The sequence below is a fragment of the Fukomys damarensis genome, unplaced genomic scaffold, assembly GCF_012274545.1.
Source record: "Fukomys damarensis isolate Sample0158 unplaced genomic scaffold, DMR_v1.0_HiC HiC_scaffold_39, whole genome shotgun sequence".
In the NCBI taxonomy this organism is placed as follows: Eukaryota; Metazoa; Chordata; class Mammalia; order Rodentia; family Bathyergidae; genus Fukomys; species Fukomys damarensis.
Genome location: NW_022900951.1, coordinates 126,090,168 through 126,110,534, shown reverse-complemented (window position 1 = coordinate 126,110,534; position 20,367 = coordinate 126,090,168). Strand labels below are relative to the sequence as shown.

At 40.3% G+C, this 20,367-nt stretch overlaps 1 protein-coding gene across 3 annotated transcripts in view; it reads left to right on the top strand.

Moving 5' to 3' along the window:
- The window catches only part of Gabra3 (gamma-aminobutyric acid type A receptor subunit alpha3), a 235,601-nt gene extending 217,391 nt beyond the window's left edge, over nt 1-18,210 (top strand). For all 3 annotated transcript variants that reach the window (XM_033760410.1, XM_010626686.3, XM_033760411.1), the window contains 2 exons: nt 746-957; nt 16,842-18,210. In XM_033760410.1, the coding sequence (XP_033616301.1) occupies nt 746-957; nt 16,842-17,177 (548 nt within the window). In that variant the 3' untranslated portion in view covers nt 17,178-18,210. The remainder of the gene's footprint in view (nt 1-745; nt 958-16,841) is intronic.
- Nucleotides 18,211-20,367: the final 2,157 nt, after the last annotated feature.

The window sequence follows — 20,367 nt, the reverse complement described above, 5'->3', positions numbered from 1 at the left end:
GCTTGGGATACATATTCAGATACTGTTTGAAAAAAAAAAAGAATTCATGAGAACACTGATCTCCATGTTCATTCTGGAGATGAGAAGAGTCACAAGATATCATAGCCTCCCTTCTCAAGTCCCTGAAGGCCTGGCCCGGAGAGGGAGGGAGCAGAACTTTTCTCGCCAAGTGGTCACAGAGAGAACTCTGAGATCAGTTAGTGGGCTAGTAGTTAGAGAAGGCAGATTTCAGCTGTAAAAGGTTTTTTCTAATTTGAAAGCGGTTTATGATGAAATGGATTACATACTTCTTGATAGAAACGTTTAAGCAGAGACCAGAGAAAAACTGTTAGAAATGCAGCACTGAAGGTTCTTATTCCTGTGCCAGTTTCTGTTCCTATCCCTGAGCCAGCATGAGAAAGGAACTTTACTCCGTAGTCTAGAAGCCCATGTAAATGTATCTTGTATTTGCTAAGTCCAGTTGTTTTCCAAGGATATACCCTGATTCATTTTTCCTAGAACACCACATTGCCCTTTAAGTCTATAGATCGATGCCCGTCTTTCAGGAAAGCTTGCTTAGAGACATTCTCTGTGGGGTGGGTATTGGGTGGGCTCATCCAGCTTTGGCATTCTCTGTATTTTACTTTAGAGAGGCTGTCGTGAATGGAATAGAGTAAAGCTCCTTCTTCCCAGTAGGAGGGTGACGACCTCAACTACACGCTCAATGTATTCCCTTTGCAGCTACTGCCATCTTCTCTCTCCCCAGGTGTCACCACTGTGCTCACCATGACCACTTTGAGTATCAGCGCCAGAAATTCCTTACCTAAAGTGGCGTACGCGACGGCCATGGACTGGTTCATAGCCGTCTGTTATGCCTTTGTGTTTTCTGCGCTGATCGAATTCGCCACTGTCAACTACTTCACCAAGCGGAGCTGGGCCTGGGAAGGCAAGAAGACTCCAGAGGCCCCGGAGACAAAGGTGAGACCCAGCAGAGAAGGGGTCTGGAAGCATGTCCTGAGAAAGCTGTATTGGGACCAGGAGTGAGCAGCCCATGGCCAGCCGCAACTGGGTAGGGTCGTGCGCTACTCACTGGGGTCGTCAATCCAGTTCTCAACTGGGCTGTTTCTTGGCAAAGAGGTCAAGCAAGTTTCATGGAGGGTTTAATGGCCTGTGGTCTGAGTTCAAACCTAAGTGTGACGCTGCTAGACTCAAGGCAAAATCATTGTTATGTACAATATTACCCAGAAGCCTGGGCTCTACTTCAATGTAGAGAACAATCGCTGGGGCTACTTCTGCCCCCTGCTTCCCAGGACAGTCACATCTCACTCAAACCAATGTGGTCATTACTCTTCTGGGGCTTTTCTTATTTCATATCCTCCACCTGGAAAGTTATTTTCCCCCTGTCTAGTGAAAACTTGTTCTTCAAAAATCAACTGAAATGCTGCTTTCTCCAGAAAGTGTTTCTGGAACGAACCAGACAAATTGAACTTTTGTGTAGGCAGACACTCCTGATATTAAGAAATGTATTTTATTAAAGTTATTGGTCTGCCTCCTTACTAGACTATGAACATTTTGAGAGCAGGGCTTTACCTGCACCCCAGAACAGCATCGGGCTCAGTGAAAGGGAATGGACATTGGTTGGATTGGTGCATGACTGGCAAAGGAGAGGGAAAATAAACCAATGAGATTCGTGGGAATGAACCGTGAATACTATGAAATCCAGGTTGTCCTCCCTGGATGCTTTCAATGAGTTCAGGTATCTATAGGTGAAGCTTACCTGGTGTGCTAAGAAGAACTGGCACATATTATTCCAGAACTATTTTAGTACTCTTCAAAGAATTGTGGAGAAATAAAGAAGATTTTTCCAACAGGGGAAAAAGATTCATACCACAGAGTACAGAATGTTGAGTTGGGGAAGCTTGGAATAGATTTTAATTACTTATTTAAGTAGAACTTATCAACTCTGCTGTAAATTAAGAAGAAAAATGTGTATCTCTGTTTCCTCCATATACTTTACCTCTTGTTATTTTTGTGCTCTCAGTATATATTTACCCCTCCATACATTGATTTATTAGCTATGAAAAATATCACTCATCTACTGCAAGTTACAAAGAAAGCAGTATATTTGTCCCACCTTATCTCCCAACTAGTCCCTTTTATCTCCCAACTTTGTTCTATTACTCTTTGTGCCTTGTCAAGTTTTAGTGTACTTATAGCCTTTTATGCAACCAAAAGTCCTATAGTTGTTTAGTCATTATACTATATTTAAATAAGTTCCTTTCTTTTATCCATTTTTCTATTCATTGCCTAGTTACCTCAAGACTCGCTTCTAGAAGTTTCTTTGAGAAGGTCTTATGGGAACCATGTTTCCTACATTATTGCATGTGTGAACTGTGTCCATTATGCTTATTTTTGAATTATTATTGGGCTGTTGTACAATTGGCAGGTCAGATTCTCTTTCTCTGATGATCCTGTATCATTTATATACTTAATTTTGGCAGTGAATGTTGTTATTCAGATATTTAGAGCCAGCAGGAAAATTTCTCATAGGAGACTTGACTCCATGGTCTAGAAGCCCATATAAGCATATCTTTTATTTGTGAAGTCCAGTTATATTACAAGAATATATATCCTGATCAACATGTATTAATTTTTCCTAGGACACCATAATGCCCTATAAGTCTATAGATCACCTTCCATGTTTCAGGAAAGCTTTCTTGGAAACATATTTCTTCTGTTCTCTTTCCAGAAGCAGAAATTATGCATGTGATAGAGCTTATTTTGCTCTTCCATGCCCACCATTTCTTCTCTAGTAATTTTTAACTCTTTATTTCTCATTTGGTTCCCCCTCCCCAATTTAAGCATATCTTCTATCTTCAACAACGTTTATTCACCTTTATTTCTATGGTACAATTATTTTGGCTCACATTTATTTTATCTCTTATAACAATTTTCATATATCCCATGCTTCTTTTTGTGTATTCTCTAACAATGTTATTTGGACAGTTTCCTCCATTTGCACCTATTTTGTATTAGCATCATGATAGTCTTCAGTTACCACTGTAAGTTATGTCACAAGAGTTGTGCGCTAGCTCTATTCTGTGTGGGAATGCCAGAGAGAGCAGGAGAGTGGTGAGCAGTAGGGAGTTCATCTTTATCTGTGGAAGCTGTTAGGAGCCCTACTTCCTGTATCGATTCCGCTTCTACCCAGCAAGAACTTTCCTTGTTCATCAGAAAGCACTCGCTGTATGGTACAGGTGTGTGTATGGGTGCACTTCTGGTGTCATATTCCTCTGTTTTCCAATCTGTACCTCCTCTGCCATTATGTGCTGTTCAAACAGAATTCCAGGACTTCCTCCCTACGAACCAGACTGAAACTGATTTTATTTAAAAACAAAGATGATCTGTTTTGCTCACAGGCCGTGCCACCTACTTTTTGAAATTTTATCCTTGTCCTGAATCCCAGAGCAGCAGGTGTTCTTTGTGGTTTCTTCATCTTGATCTCATTTTCACTGCGTTTGAAATAAAATGATACTTTAAAAAATCAAGGTTATAAAAGCATTCCAGTTACATCAAAGATTAAGTTTTAAAGTTGCAGCTATAGCTCAGTGGTAGCCCACTTGCTTAGAATATGCGAGGCTTTGGATTTGATCCCCAGCACTAAAAAAAAAGGAAGCAAAAATGACAATTTCAGTTTCTATATCTAATTTGCCTTATTGTTTTTGGTTAGTTTCAGAGAGGAGAAAAGAGTGAAGATGTCCTGACCCTGACATAATGAACTGAAAGATCTCTAGAATGTATTATTAGATGGATATTTTGAGAGCAATTAGCAGCAATAACTGATATATACAGCCTGAATTCACAAAGAAGAAATTATGCTAAACTAATCTCATGAGCTTTTATAAAAAATTTAATGAACTGGCAGACCAGGAAATGATTTTATCAAAACATTTGACTAACTTTTTTATTATGCACCCATGATGAATAGAAAGCAGTTTAAATATAATACAGTTAGGCTGATGTAATCAGTTGACCAATTGAAGTCAAATAGAATTCACTGATGGATTGGCATCGGCCTGAATAAAGGTCTCTGAGGATAAATCATAGGGCTTTCTTTTTGACCTTTTCTACTCAAATCCTGTCATCAGTGACTCAAATGAAGACATATAATGTGGAATATTCAAATTTATGATCTAGTATTAATGAATTGTGGTTGGGAGAGGAGTGTTCTCTGAATTTGGATTCAAAAAAAGATTTTTGAAGTTTGAAAAGACAAGCTGAAATTAAAAGATTAACACTTGCTAAATTGCATATAAATTCTCATACATAGGTACTACAATCAGTTCTGGTGTGTAAAAGTTTATCAGCGGTTGCACATTAGAAATAATGTGTTGGGATATAGGTCAACCTACCCATGACAGACACCTTCAAAAGCCCAATTCAATTTTCTCTGAGTTAAGAATCACCTATAACAAATGAAATCATGAGCCCTTTAATTCTGTACTGGTTGATTCATGTTGAGTATACTGGTTTCACTTGCTTACTACCTTGGGTTAGAGACAAATGTCAAAAGAGGATCATTATTGTTAGTTTCAGATAGCCAAAAACTACCACAGATGTCTTGAGGAAAATGAGATAGACTTAGATTTTTCATGTCTTAAAATGCTTTTTTGGTGGCCAAGAAGAAGTGTGGGGTGGTTTGCAGATAGAGAAGAACTATGATAAATTATTAGAAACTGTTGAAGTATGTGTCAAAATAATGACTATTTATCTACCCAAAGAATGCTGAAAATGAATTTTTTTAAAAAAGAACATAAAGTATGTTCTACAACTCTTCTGAAAAGATAATGATCTCAGTATTCCTTCTCATCCATTCCCCACACTCAATTTATTTAAGTATTTGACAAGAAGCAGATTGTGAGATTTGAAAAATAAATTAATGAATGCACAAAACTGGTCTATAAAGTGAAGATCCTGTGCTTTGTCTACACTGCTATGACATGGAGAAATTAACAGTCAGATGAGACAAAATAATTGAAGTGCATTTGAAGTGAAACTATTGAAATTGAATTGTAGGTTATTTTTCCTCATTTAGAAAGACTTCCTAAACCTTACTTACTTTATAAAGGTAAAATGAGTGAGCAAGAAGCTTTCAAAATAACATAGGTGATTTTAAAATTTATCTCTGATTGGTGTTGTGGTCAAGAATTAGGTACAATATTAGGGAAAAGACAAGTGAGGGAGAGAAGAAAAGAAGAGATGATAATAAAACTTCAGTCTGTGGGCTTTGGAGGATATACTACATGTGTTTTGCAACTGTTTCCTCCAAAGATTCCACTAAAATGAAGGTAAATTAATAAAATAAATATAAAACCACAAGTACCAGGAGAGCTGGGGAAAGACATATCAGAAAAGAGATGTTAACATGTCATTAGAAAGCTAAATGTGAAAGGAGGGCATAAGAACTGATTTGTCGAAGTGAAAATGTTCTGGGGACACACAGGATGAGGCACTGCAGTGCAGCGAGGGGTGTTGTTTAGCAGTATATGCACAGAAAAGTCAGGACCCTAGAGCCTGCCGAACATGTGAAATGTATTTAGCTAGATGTGTATTCTTAAACCGAAAAGCACAGGATTTCTCTTCTAGAGCAGCTCAGTGCTCCCAGAGAAAAGTTCTTACATACTGACATTTTTTAATACCTCTGCAAATGGCCTGCTTCCACCTGCTCATTATAAATCAGAATCCACCAATCAAATTTAGCAAAGGTACACTGACACACATGCGTGTTCCCTTTTACAAAATTGTATTGGGATGCAAAAGTCACTAAAGTAAAATTCAATGCGAAAGAGAAAACCCACGATTATAGCAAAAGTAAAGATAAATGAAAGCAATAAAAAGAAACACTTCATCTTGGAGGGCAGGAGCACAGAGATACTTTCATGAATTAAAGAGAATTTTAAAAAGCAGAGTTGACTTCTACCTTAGATTTTTATTGTAGATGTGTACATCTTTTCCATAAAACAGAACAGAATGCTATATAATATAAAAATCAAAGAGCAAGGAAGAACATTTGAAATTTAAAATTATTTACCAAAATAAAAATTTAATAGAGACATGGAAAAATGAACCAAATAAATTATCCAATAAGTACAGTAAAATAAAAAAAGGAGTGTGTCGACATAGGTAAGATACTTGGGGTCCAGTCCACTCGACTCAGAAGTTGTAAAGTCAGTGAACAGAGAACAGAGAAGGGAGAGCACCAGCAAAGATTGAAGATGTCCTCATGAGCCTAAATAAAGACATGTCATCGTAGAAATTTCAGGAAACCAAGCATAAAACCCTAAAAAAGTCTGCCAACCAAAAATAATACCTAAAACCCTACAAAGAGAATAAATGTTATCTACAAAGAAATAATAAAAAGAGTGACATCACATTTTTCAACTGTGTTAGATGTTGGAAGAGAGTGGAGAAGTAAATCTCATAAATCTAGGGAACAAATGACTTTCAAATTATGTTTAACTAAAGTATCACTTAAGTGGAGAGGTGAACTAATCATTTTCAAATCTTCAAGAGTACCGAGATATCCTCTCTCATTTATGCTGTCCTAGGAAAATAGTGTAAGTTGCATTCTATTACAACAAGAGAACTGAACATAAAAAAGAAATTTAGAGAAAGAAACCTCTCAAAGAATCGAGATATATGGGCTTCTTGGCAGATAATTTGAAATAGCTGTTATAAAATAGCTTGGTGTACTTCAAGAAAATACAAGAAAACAATTTAATGATATCAGGAAAATGATAAATGACCAAAATGATCAATTTAACAGACATTGAAAATTTTTAAATGAAACAAATTCTGAAACTCAATGATAAAATGAATAGAATGAAACATGAAATAGAGAACAGTCACAGTTGAGTTAAAGAAGCAGAAGAAGAAAGAGCCTGTGTATATGAAGATAGGTTATTTAAAAATATATTGTTGGAGTAAAAAATTAAAGGATAGAAGCAATTAAGAAAGCTTACAAGTCCTGTTGGACAGCATCAAAAGGGCAAATATTTGACTTGCAGAAGTTCAAAGAGGAGAAGAAAAACAGTGTGGTTAGCAGGCTATTTCAAATAATGAAATAACAGCAGAAAACTTGTCAAATATAGGGAAACTTGTAAATATCCAATTAAATATGACCAAAGTCTTCCAATCAGATTCAATCCAAAAAAAGACTACCCTAAGAAATAACACAATCACACTATTGAAAATCAAAGACAAAAAGATCTTGAATATGGAGAGAGGGGGAAGATCACATGTACATGAGTTCTGATAAGACTGGTAGTGGATCCTTCGGCATGGACTTTACAGAAGAGAAGATAGTAAGATGATATATTCCATGCACTGAAGAAATAAAATCTGCCACCCCCAAAATACTACCTTAAGTAAAACTGTCCTTGGAAAAGGAAGAAAAGATAATTTTTCCCCAGACAAACAAGAATGGAAGTAGTTCACCACACCAGACCCACCTTACAAAGAAATGCAAAAGGGAATTCTTCAATCTGAAAGAAAAGAACACTACTTAGTAACAAAAGCACATGAAAGTATAGAACACTGATAAAAGGAAGTACACAGTCAAATTTAAAAAACTCTAATATTGTAATAACACATCCTTAGTATAAGTTAAAGGATGTAACTATTGAAAATACTAGCTACAATAATCTGATGAGAAACAATATAAATTGTGAAATAAAAAACAAAGTATGGAAGAAAAGTACAGAGATTTGTATGCAATCAGAGCTAAATCTTGAGCAGTGCATGTTATAACTACTGGGTGTTTTATGTACTCTCCTGATAATTATGAGGAAAAGACAGCACACAGATCGGGAGATAATATGGGTGTGGAGGAAAAAAAGAGCCTTTGTATACCATTGATGCCATTATGGAAAACAGTGTGGAAGTTCTTCATAAAATTAAAATTAGGACCACCATATGTTCCGGCAATCCTACCAATGGATGTATAGCTACAATAAATCAAGTCAGTATGTCAAGAGATGTTTGCACCTTTGTGTTCATTTCAACATTATTCATACAAACCAATAGAAGGAATAAATGTGGTTGATGGATGGATAACAAAAATGTGGTAAAATCCTTAATGGAATACTGTTCACCCATAAAAAAGAAGAGAGGAAATCCAATCCTTTGCACAACATGGACAAACCTGAAAAAAATTATGACAAATGAAAAAAAAAAGGCACACAAAGACAAATGCCACCTGATCTCACATATAGCGAGTGTATAAGAGTTGAGCCCCGTGTATATTTTTGGCCCCCTTGTTGACTAAAGACTGTTAGGGTGGTTTCTACATCTTCAGTGCTGTTCCACTGATCAGCACTATGCTGTTTTTATCACTGTGGCTTTGTATTATAACTTGAAATATGGTATTATGATGCCACCTGCCTTGCCCTTGTTGACCAGGATTGCTTTTGCTATTCTGGGTCTCTTCTGGTTCTGTATTAATTTTAGGATTGCCTTTTCTAGTTCTGTCAAGAATGATGTTGGTATTTTGATTGGGATTGCATTAAATCTATGTGTTATTTTTGGTAATGTGGCCATTCCATCTTCTGATGTGCTCTTCAATCTCTTTTGAGAGTTCTATAGTTTTAATTATAGATGCTTTTCATTCCTTCAATTATGTTAATTTCCAGATCTTTAAAAAAACATATGCTGGATCAAAGATAGCCTGTTTAACAAATGGTGGTGGGAAAACTATGTATTTACATATGAAAGGATGACCCTAGATCCATATCGCTTATCATGCACTAAAATCACATCAAAATAGATCAAAGATATATATAATATATATAGAAATAGACAAGGGCATTCTGAACAAAAGTCTAATTGCACAAGAAAAACCTCAACAATTAACAAATGGGACCATATAAAATTAGAAAGCTTCTGCATATCAAGGGAAACAACCCACAAAGTGAAGAGATGGCCCACAAAATGGAGGAATGTTGCCAACTACTCTTCAGATACAGGACTACTACCTAGAAAATTCAAACAATCTTCATTATGTAGGTTATGAAGAATGTTATAAATTTTAGTTCAAAAAATTTTAAATACAGCTTTAAAAAGTACAAAATCAAACCCATGATGCAGAAAATAGGGTGATTGTTACCAAAGTTAGAGTGTTGCAAAGATAGGGGAAATATTAGTTAGAGAACTCAAAATTTCAGGTAAATAAGAGGATATGTTTAAGAGATTATATTCAATATAATCATTATTGTTAATGAAAATGTATTAGATTTTTAAAAATTCAGTGAGAGAGTAGATTCTAGGTGGTCTCAACACAAAAAGTGGTATGTGACCCAGGTGCAGTGATGCACACCTATAATCCCAGCATTTTGGGAGGCTGAGGCAGGAGGATCCCATGTTGTGGCCCAGGCTGGGCAACATAGCAACTTAGTGAAACCCTGTCTCAAAAATTTGTTATTCAAAAGCTGAGGATATAGTTCAGTGGGAAGGTTTTCGAGTCCTAGGTACAATCCGCAGTACTGCAAAAGGAAGCAAAGAAGGAAGGAAAGGAAGGAAGGAAGGAAGAAGCCAGATGGGGTAGTTCATGCATATATTCCAAGCGCTATGGGAGGCTGAGGCAGGAGGATAGCAAGTGTGAGCCCAGTCTAAGAATGTTAGTGAGATCCTGGCTCAAAAAAAAAGATATAACTGCAAAGTCCCTGAGTGCCATTCCCAGTATTCCCCCTAAACATTATACAGTCCATATTTCCCAAGCTCATATTGTATACAATAAATAAATAAATACACTTTTTATTTATCTGTGTATAAAATAAGTAATGAAACTTGTCAAAGGGAAGTGAAGTTGTAAGATGACTGCTGTGTAGCAAGCGAATCTACAGAGGAACCAGGCTGGTTTGGGACAGGAGCTTCCAGAATGTGTATGGGCGCATGGGAATGTGCGCTTTATTATATTTAGAAGTATAGACATAATTGCTAGGAATCAACAAAAAAAAATTAAAAATCATTCCCTGTGAGAACCTGGGAGATGAATTGGGGTGCATAGTGGTAATAGTGCACTCATTTTCTTCTTATTATTTTTTAACTTATTCATTTATTTTGATTGAACCCAGAACCCATAAACTGAGTTACAGCCCCAGCAGTGTGTCTTTTCATTTTTTATTTTGAGACAGGGTCTCGCTAAGTCCCTAAGTTGCCCAGGCTGCACTCAAACCTGTGATCCTCCTGCCTCAGCCTCCCAGAGTGCTAGGATTACAGGCATGTGCTACCACACCAGGATATTTTTTTAAAACTATGTGTGATGGGCTGGGAATTTAGCTCAGTGGCACCATGCCTACTTCGCAAGCATAAGGTTCTGAGTTCAATCCCTGGTACAAAAAACAAAACAAAACAAACAAAAAAACCTATGTGTGCTATTGCTTTAAGTTATTTCACAATTAAAATTAGAATTCAATGTCAACATTTAAAAAGCAGGTAATATTCTTAGACTTACTTCTAAAATATTTCTAACTTCTTAGCATGTCCATCACCTCAAACGTTTTTCATTTCTTTGTAATTCAAAGTCCTTTCTTTTTACCATTTTGAAATACACAATAAATTAATGTGTAGTTTTCCTCTGAACTGTAAAACACTAGAATTTGTTCATCCTAGCTATATAGAAACTTTAAATGAACAAAATATAATATTGTGGTTGTGAAATGTCTTTTATTATGTACAATGCATATTCTTTTTATGGTCTGTTGACTTAGGACACGTTACTTCATTCATGAATAGTGGTTAGTGATCCTGCCAGTAGTTATAAATGCTAGATATGCCACCTATGTCTGATAACACAGCACATAGCAGATCTTTGACAAGGGTCACGTTCTTAAAAAAACAACAAAACAAAACTTGCTAAGTTCTTGCCTAGTTTTGCAAACAGTAGCTCTTAGGATTTTTTTTTTCCTATTTTCAAATGAGAAAATTATTCTGGATGCCAGTATACTTGTCCTAGTGTTCTCTCAGGACAAATGTGACGGTCTGTCATTTAAGAGTATTAATGCACTTAGCACTGTCACCTGAGATCAGAAAACCGGTAAGAAACTTTGTAGAGGACCTGTGATGCATATGTTCCAGAGCCTCCCGAGCCTCCCCTCTGTGTCAGCCCTGCTCAGTGTAGCTTCCTTTGTGGTTATTGATCTTACCCTCATCTTTAATCCTTTTCCACCCTGCTTTCCTTCTAGATTTATCCTCCTGCCCCTCATAGACTCCCCCTCACTTCTCTCTCTCCTTTTTGGGGGGGAGGTACCGGGGATCGACCTTGGGACCTTGCGCTTGCAAGGCAGGCGGCAGAACCACTGAGCTAAACCCCTGGCCCTTTCCCCTCACTCTTCTAAGAAACTCCTGTCCTCCGGAAGCTAAAACATTCTGCACCATGAGCTTCATCACTGCCTGGTCTCTCCAGTCCCTAGCTTGGTGACATTCCATCCTCAGCTGCAGCTTCTCTTCCACCGCCTTTCTGCTGGGCAGAAACTGTTGTTAGTCTTCTATTTCCTGTTTTCCAAAAGTGTAATTCATATCCTCTTCATCCCCAGTGCTGCTTTCACGCTGTCACTCTTCTACTTTCTTATGTTAAAGATAGTTGTCTCCTTTGAAGCTTCAGTTCTTGGATTCTCATGCATCAGGATTTCTGGTTTTTCATTTTCTTCCTTTATATTTTCCATTGCACTAAATTCCTTGCCTTCTTCCCCCATCAAAATGGCCTGTTTCCTTCCACATCTGCATTATTTCTCAGATGACCTCATTCAATCCCAAGACATGGAATGAACGACCATCTGGATGGAGGGCAGTCACTTCCACTGAGCAACAGACTCATACGTAGCTGTCTGCTTTCCCTTTGGGATGTCCACTAACATGCTGCTCCCCAAGTCTCTCCAGTAGAACTTGTACCCCACCTCTCTTCCTGACATTCAGGCCCAAACCCCAGGATCCATTCCTGTTTCTTCTCTTTATCTTACCTGCCCCACACCCTGCTCCAGAACACCCAACCCTAACTCATCAGTGTGTGCCAATTACCCCTTATTCACACCCACCTTGAAGCCAGCCGCCTTCCTCCTCGGCATCTCTCACCAGGCCCCTTAGAAGTCACTTCCGAACTTTAGCCCTTTGCTCTCACGCCTACCAGCTATTCTCTGCCCAAGAACAGGAAGGATCATTTAACATTGTAAATGAGAAACATTCTGCTCAAAACACTTTAATGGCTTGCTGATATACTTATTAAATTCCTTAATCTTTACAAAAAATCTTAAATGCCTTACAAGACTTAGTCCCCATATGTGGGGTGCCTTCTACCAGTCTTTTTTTTTTTTTTTTTTTTTTTTTTTTTTTTTTTGAGATGGGATTTCACTGTGTTGCCCAGACTTGGCTTGGACTTCTTACTATCCTTCTGCCTCAGCCTTTCAAGCAGCTGGGATTACAAACATGCATCACTGAGCCTGGCTTTACCATCCTGTTTTAAAACTGCCATTGATTCCCCTCAGTCTCTAGTGGCCCTCTTGGTGATCCTTAACAAATCACCCTCATCGCAGTCCCAGATGCCACCTCATTACGATTCTCTCTGGAGTCTTGGATGTTCAAATCTTTTCAAAGCTTGTGTTCTTGTTTTATTCAGGTCTCTGCCTCATTCCTCTAGGGTCCTGCCCCACCTCATGCGTCTCCGTCTCCGTTAGTTCTCATCCTCTGACTTCACTTTACTGTACATTTGGCTGCTACTATGTTTACTCCCTGCCCTCTTTGCTGAAATGTGAACTCCTTAAGGATAGGAGCTTCTGTACTGCTTCTTGCTGTACCTTCAGAACCTGCCACACTGTGGACCCACATCAAATATTTAATGGGCAAGAGACCAACCCCCACAATCTCTGAAAATCCACTCTCTGCTTTCCAAAATAGTTCCCATGCTGCACTGCTGGAGGAGCCACCCTTCAGTTCCATTCTTTCCCTTTGGGCTGTGATCTGCACAGGGTAATTACCACATTTGCCCTGGATACTTCCCTTCCTTTCAAGAAGCCACTACTACAACGGTTACTTTCCTTGCACCTGCATTTTCTGTCCTTTCTGTTGGCTTACCTGACTCTTACATGCCTGATGTGTTTCTTTCCTCTTTGAAATCCTCATGGTTCACCCATTATTTGTCTCTCTAAAGGTTGATTTGTGCTTTCTTTATATTTTAGATCTCTCATTTCAAATTAATCATCCTCATTAAACAGGGTTTCCTGGGGCAGGGTCTTGACTTACTATGTATATTAAATTTTGTTAAAATACATATAATATAAAATTTACCACCTTACCAGTCTTAAGTGAACAGTCATTAGAGTTCAGTACTTTCACAGTCTCCAGAGTTCTTTTCTCCTTTCAGACCTGAAACTCTGCATCTATTAAACAAGTCCCCCTTGTCCTCTGGCCAAGCTGTTGAAAACCCTCTGCTCTATGAATCTCATTACTCTAGACTTCCCATAGAGGGGGAATCATGTAAGAGTTTTCCTTCAGGGACAGGCTTTTTTCATCAGTACAGTGTCTTCAGGGCTCATTCATGTTGCAGTGTGTCAGAGTTTCCTTTCGTTTTAAGGCCGAATGATGTCACATTGTATGAATAGACCCCATTGTGTTCCTTGATTTTTCTCTTAATAGACACGGGTTGTTTTCATCATTTGTTTATTGGGAATAATGCTGCTCTGCAAATGGATGCACAGATAACTCTTGGAGATCCTATTTTGAGTTTGGGATCCTATTACCACCCAGAAGTGGAACTGCTGGGTCACATGGTAATTCCAGTTAGAATTTTTTAAGGAAGTACCATATCATCTTCTATAGTGGTTACATCATTATATGTTCTCAGTAGTGTATACAGGCTCGAATTTCTCTGCATTCCTGTCAGTACTTTTTATTTTCTGGTTTTGTTATACTAGCCTTCCTAATAGATGTAAGGTATTATTTTGTTGTGATTTGGGTTTGAATTTTCCTAATGTAGTGATGTTGAGCACTTTTTCACGTGCCTGTTGGCCTTTTGGTTGTCTTTTTCTGGAGGAATATCTACTCAAGTCTTTTGACTTAAATATTAGATTGTTTGATTTTATTACTGTTGGTTCTGCTCATCTTTGAATCTCACATACCATGCACGCCATTGAAATTCTCCACTTAGCGAGACTGAGGTTTACTCAGCTGGGGACCTCTCAGGGTCTAACACAGAGGCACCAGACATCGTAAGCATATAGTTTGAGGTCTTGCTTGGGTTTTAAGTATATTGGAGACCCAAACTAACCCTCCAGATAGCAATTTTAGAAAGATTTCACAAGGGTGACATCTGAAGAAGACGAGTTCAGTACTCATTTGTTTTATGTAAGGTTTTAGAGCCTCATCCCAAAAGCCACATGAGATGGCTTTGTAGAAGAAAATACATTTTTGTCCTGAAATCAGAGTGTCTGGGGAATTTGGAAAAATCTATTTCAGCTTTGCAGTGTGGACATCACCCCAAAACTCAGGGGAACAAACCAGTAATGTGTGTGTGGATCACTTTTTTATTCAGTAAACACCTATCTTATGCCTATGAGCCAGGCAGTTGGTCAGGGAGGCAGGAGTAGAACAGCAACTCTGGCAAAGTTAAATCAATTCAGTTTGTCCCTGGCAAATTCCTGGGCAAGAAGTATTAAGACACTAGATGCAGAAATGGGAAAATATTAGCCATTAATCTGTGCCTCCTGCTCTTGTCTTTTCAATAGTAGAATTTTTGCTTTGATTCCCTTCGGTGGCAATTTAGGCAAAAATTATAAAGGCTAATTAAACTATGTTGTGTGGGAAATGGTGAGAGAAATTAAAAAGTAATTTTCCTTTATTACTTAAAATATCTGTGATTAAATCAATTGTTGCTTCTCCTCACCTGTGGCACACAAAGTGCCCATGGAGCTAAAAAAGAGTTTGTCGTTCAAATGATTGTCTCAGGGGCCTGACCATAACTGGATTATAAGACGACTAAAAGAAATAACATTCAAAATCCTCTAGCAAATTCAGAGTAGTTCTCCTGTTTTTCCTTTCCTTTTGTCTTCTCTCCCTCCCTTTTGGGGTCTGCTCACAAAAAAGAGATTACTAAGCAAACTAATAAGTAAGCAGGCAAACAAGTAAAGCACTGTTTTATTTAATAGCGAACGCATTTAGCAGCGGGACTCTATTCACACAATGACTTCGTAATTATAAATGAGTCTCATGCAGTATTTAAAGCATTTATAAGACTCTTAGCAACCTTAGAGTTCCTTCCTTCTTCCACTTGTAGCAACGTGACTGCAGCCTTCAGAGGGAAAGAGCAACATTGCTTTAAAATGTCCTATTAGTCAAAGTAATCTGCACAAACACACTACAGCTGTCATAGACAAGGAAGCGCTGGAGACCATGGCAGACAGGGCCTTTTAAGGTCTGTGACTCTGCCCTGCACAGTGCGATATAGCCCCGGCAGACTCCTTGTCGTCCCCCCAACTGTGCCCCAGGCCATGAGCTGGCCTTCCTGCATTTTCATTTGATGAGTTTCTGATTATCTTTTGTAATGCAAACCTCATTGCCTTCTCTGAGCCACCTTTTCCAGCACCTGAAAGTATTTTTCTCTCCCACAATCGCTACTGAATTCCCACAGCATTCTCTCAAAAACATTAAAAGTTTGATCACATGAAATGACAATGACGCATTCACAAGGCTCTCCCAGACACAACGGTGAATTCCTAGAAGACCGGCGCAGAAACTGACTTATCTTTTAACCTTTCTACTTACCCTAAGTCCCAGGCATAGTTCTGCATCCAGTAGACATTTTATGAATATTGAACCAAAGCTATGGTTAGGATTAGGAAGGCTAAATGACGGTGAGGTCTAATGGACAAAGTATGAAAATGACGGAAACTAAAATGAAGACAAAAAGAGAGAGATTAGGAGAAAGTGGTGGCAAGAGAAAGTGAGAATAGAGAAACCTAGGGAGGAACTGTGGGAACAAAGAAGTAAAGCTTAGATGCTGGGAGCATTGAAAAGGGAACATAGGGTATCTGAAATTAGAGTATTACACAGGCCCCTGTGTGCCTGTTTTCCACAGAAGCCACAGAAGGACAGAGGGGAGAAAGGGCCAGAGGAAAGACTGAGGCAGTGGCCAGTGTGTAGTCTGAGCTACGCCATTGCCTTTGGCTGGAGTCTGCCCTGTGGCCTTACTACTCTGATTCAGGCCTAAGTGTTGTCTCTTCGTATCTCTTTTCCACGAATACATGAGTGTGTCAGTGTAGGAACACAGGAGCACTTGTGCGTGTTTGCTTCCTCACACAGGTTTTAAATATTTTACTTTGAGAAAAAAGCCCAAAGGACAATGCAAATCTCTAGCTCGCTCTGCCTTTGCTGTGTCAGAGGGTGGCATTTCCATTACTCTATGGGGAGGTGGTGGCTTCTTCCTGCAGCCTGGCAGGGTGGGAAACCATGGTGTACCCCAAGCTTGCTGAACACATCTACACTGCACCAAGGGTGGGGTGGGTTTGTCGTGGTGTGTGTCAACATACCGCAGCATTTATTGTACCTTTATGACAAAGTGACTTTCGGACTCACCCAGCTGGCTTCTTCACAGGATGGGTGCCACTTGATGGTCGCAGCCTTTTGGAGTTATTTCTTAGTTAACCAAAAAGGGTCTCTAGCCACCTAGTTAGTAAGCCAGAATGACTCCAGTTTCCTATTTTTCAAATTCATCCTTAGTTATCCCTAGACACAAACCTGCCCACCTAGGTGCTCTGTGTAATGAATTAATTGGTTTTTTGTTTTGTTCTCCCTTCATTCCCTCTTTTCCTGGCCTCTAGAAGAAAATGCCAGCAGCTCCAGCTAAGAAAGCGAGCACCACCTTCAACATCGTGGGGACCACCTACCCCATCAACCTGGCCAAGGAAACCGAGTTCTCCACCATCTCCAAGGGCGCTACTGCCAGTGCTTCCTCGACTCCGACCATCATCGCCTCGCCCAAGGTCACCGTCGTGCAGGACAGCCCAACCGAGACCAAGACCTACAACAGTGTCAGCAAGGTTGACAAAATCTCTCGCATCATCTTTCCCGTGCTCTTTGCCATATTCAATCTGGTCTACTGGGCCACCTATGTGAACCGGGAGTCGGCTATCAAGGACATGATCCGCAAACAGTAGGTAGTGGAGGTGGCACAGCAACCAGAGCACCGTATACCCCACAAAGCATCTGGGCACCCAGCCCCAGGGCGCCCCTTAATATGTTTCAGGATTCTTCTTTGTAAACCTCTCCCAAGCTGTGACTCTCAATCCAATTCACATTTATGAATATCCTTGAAAAATAGCAACAGAGAAAGGCTGTATCCCTCTGACACTTCGTAGCACACTCCCATTAGGGTCCAGCACTGCCGTTTGTCTAGTTGCATATCTCAGCCTGCCATGCTCTCGCAGCTGAGGGCACTGCATGCATTTTGTTACACTCTGCCCACTGCAGGATGAACAGGAGACTCCACTCCCTGTCCTGGGAGCCTGGGCTATTTGAGAAGCCCAGACTGAGGCGAATTGTTCAATCATCCAGGTCAGATGGTTCAGACTTCCCAGGGAGCCAGGCTGGGCTATGCTGTATGGTCTTGTACACCACCCCTCCTGCCTACAGCAGCACACTCTACCAGGCATGAGAACAGGGAGCAAAGGCTGACATGAGAATTTTTCAAAGCTGGGAGAGATGAGCAGGTCACTTCCCTGCCAAGGCAACCGGTCATATAATGGATGGGATAGGAAGGGTGGGTAGTTGAGGATTGGAGTCTGGCTCAAAACAAAGGTTCACTGGCAGGTGAATAGTCAAACTCACTCTTCCATATCCCCTCCACTCCACACCCTTGTCCAGGCCCAGGCACTTTGCTGCCACAACATCAGGGACTTCTGGTCCTGTGTCGTTGATGATGACGCTTAAGAGGAGTGACTTGGAGATTCATACACATATCTCTAGTCAATTTTTGAGTCAACTACATCATTGGATTTATTGCCAATTTTGTACCATATTATGTACAGGCCATTTGATTTCACTTGTTCTTAATGTGAGTAAAAGGGAGAGGTGTAAATACAAAAATGTTATAAGGTAAATAAACTGAGTCACAGAAGTTAGAATAATTTGCCTAGGCCCCTTACAAGTGTCTTCAGTGAACAACAGCCATGCACCCCTTTCCCATGGCCAAAATGAAGAAAGAACTGAGAGCCAGATCCATTTGGACCTCAGAATCAGCCCCATCTCAGGGGGCCTTCTGGGCCATGGGGCACTTCTAACAGTCACAGCTGAAGGGAATGAGAGCCCCAGCCATTCTGGATCTGAATCCGTGCACCAGTCCAGAGGACCCTAGAGGTCCGAAGCAGAGCCACAGGTGGCACCGCAAGCAGATTCTTCCTGGCCATCTGCTGAGACAAACCTGCCCAGGGGTGTATCATTAGCTGCTGGTTGCCTTTTCATCCTTCCTTCTCCGATCCCCTGCTTCTTTGCCATTGCTAGGATAATGCATGCCAGTCCCATTTTTCCTAAGATTGTGTCTGTAGGTAAATTCTTGAGTAGAAGAGTGTAGTCTTGTGGATACGTGGGGAGGGGGGTGGGGGTGGGGCTGTAAATGATTGTCTCAATGAATTTAGAGTGGACGCCTGATCTTTACCTCTCTGTACTAATTGTGTTTCCAAGTGCTTTGGTGTGATGTTTAGCGGCTGTTTATTAAACCCTTTCTGAATTGTATAAGGGGGGTGTGTGGGGCTGTAAATGATTGTCTCAATGAATTTAGAGTGGACGCCTGATCTTTACCTCTCTGTACTAATTGTGTTTCCAAGTGCTTTGGTGTGATGTTTAGCGGCTGTTTATTAAACCCTTTCTGAATTGTATTTGGACTGGAGAACTTTTAATTGGTCATTCTGCCTAACAGGGGCTGTACTCGGTTCTTGACTTTCACGCCCACTCTGGGGCCACGCTCACTTTCCACTTCACACTGCTCTGTATGCTGGAAGACAGGTATCTCCAGAGCAGGGGGTTTGTTGCAACCATTCAAAACAGAACCCTATGAAAAGAGCTCCGAGTGACTCAAGGGTCTCATCCCTGAGCACGCAGGAGAAGCAACAGCTGTACTTCCTCTGCTAAATTCACCAACTCCTAGGAAACAGAGAAAGGTGTTTACACTGCAGTTCTAAGGGTTTTCTCTTGGCCAATGCTGTTTCCCTTAGGCGATAGCTATCAGGAAGAATGAGGGTGCTGTCTGCTTGATTGAACCGTGTGTCAGTAAGTAGATGATAACCTCCTTTTCTTACAAAGGCAGGAGAAATCTGGGAAATAATCTCATGGGATTTGCCTGAGAAAATTACCTGGCTCCTATGGGATGGGAAAATCTCCTTGGGAGAACATTTCAAAAGATTTGCTTGTCCAGAATAAAAGAAAGGACTCAGACAATCTGACCCCCAAGATTCACATTCTGCCCTGTGATCATCTGATGAACCCTACAACTGCAGTAATCAATCCCACAGGTCCTGGCCAGCTTAGCCACAGCCCCAGAACAACCAGCAAGGGGCACCACGGCAGGAGGCAGCTGTCTTTCTCAAACTGCCTGACAGCAATATGTAAGTGTTGTCCTTTCCCTGAGACCTTTCTGAAATGAGTTTGCATCTGAAACTATTCCTTTAGTCTAAGAGGAAAGCTCAAGCTGTTGTTCTGCTGCTGAGCTTCTCTACTGTGTGAGGCCCTGGCCCAGGCTGGGTCCAGTACCTGAGGGCTTCAATATATTATCGGGGGGAGAAAGGGAGGCGGGGGAGAGATCCCCAGCAGATCATTAGGGTACCCTTCTGGAGATTGCTAGAAGACTCTAGCTCATAGTAGGCACTTAACAAATATTTACTGAATAACCAAATGCTAATTTAGATCATGGCTACATAGGGGAGTTTCCTTCAGGGCGGTACTGGAGAGTAGTCAAACTATGATCAATGGGAACACTTGCAGAAACAAGCAGATACAATGTGCGGCCTTCTAAAGTAGCTCTGAGAGCATTCCAGTACTAACAAATGTACTGTTTTCAGCCACTTTGAAGAGCTTTGCTTAATTAAACAATTGTTTGTTCCTATGGGTTTTTAAATCTGGGTATTTGTGAAAGATCAATTAGTTTCTCTTGCTGGAATACTGGGGGCAGGAGAGAGAGGCATGAGTGAGCACCAGACCCCTCTGAAAGCCTCAGCAGCACCCAGTGCCCATCCAGGTACATCTGCCGTGTGAGACCTGTTGGAAGGGTCCCCAGGGTGGGGTTGGGAAGAGGCTCCCTGAACCTCTGAATCCTCACAAGTGATCTGCGTGACACGGAAGGAACAGGAAGGGGTT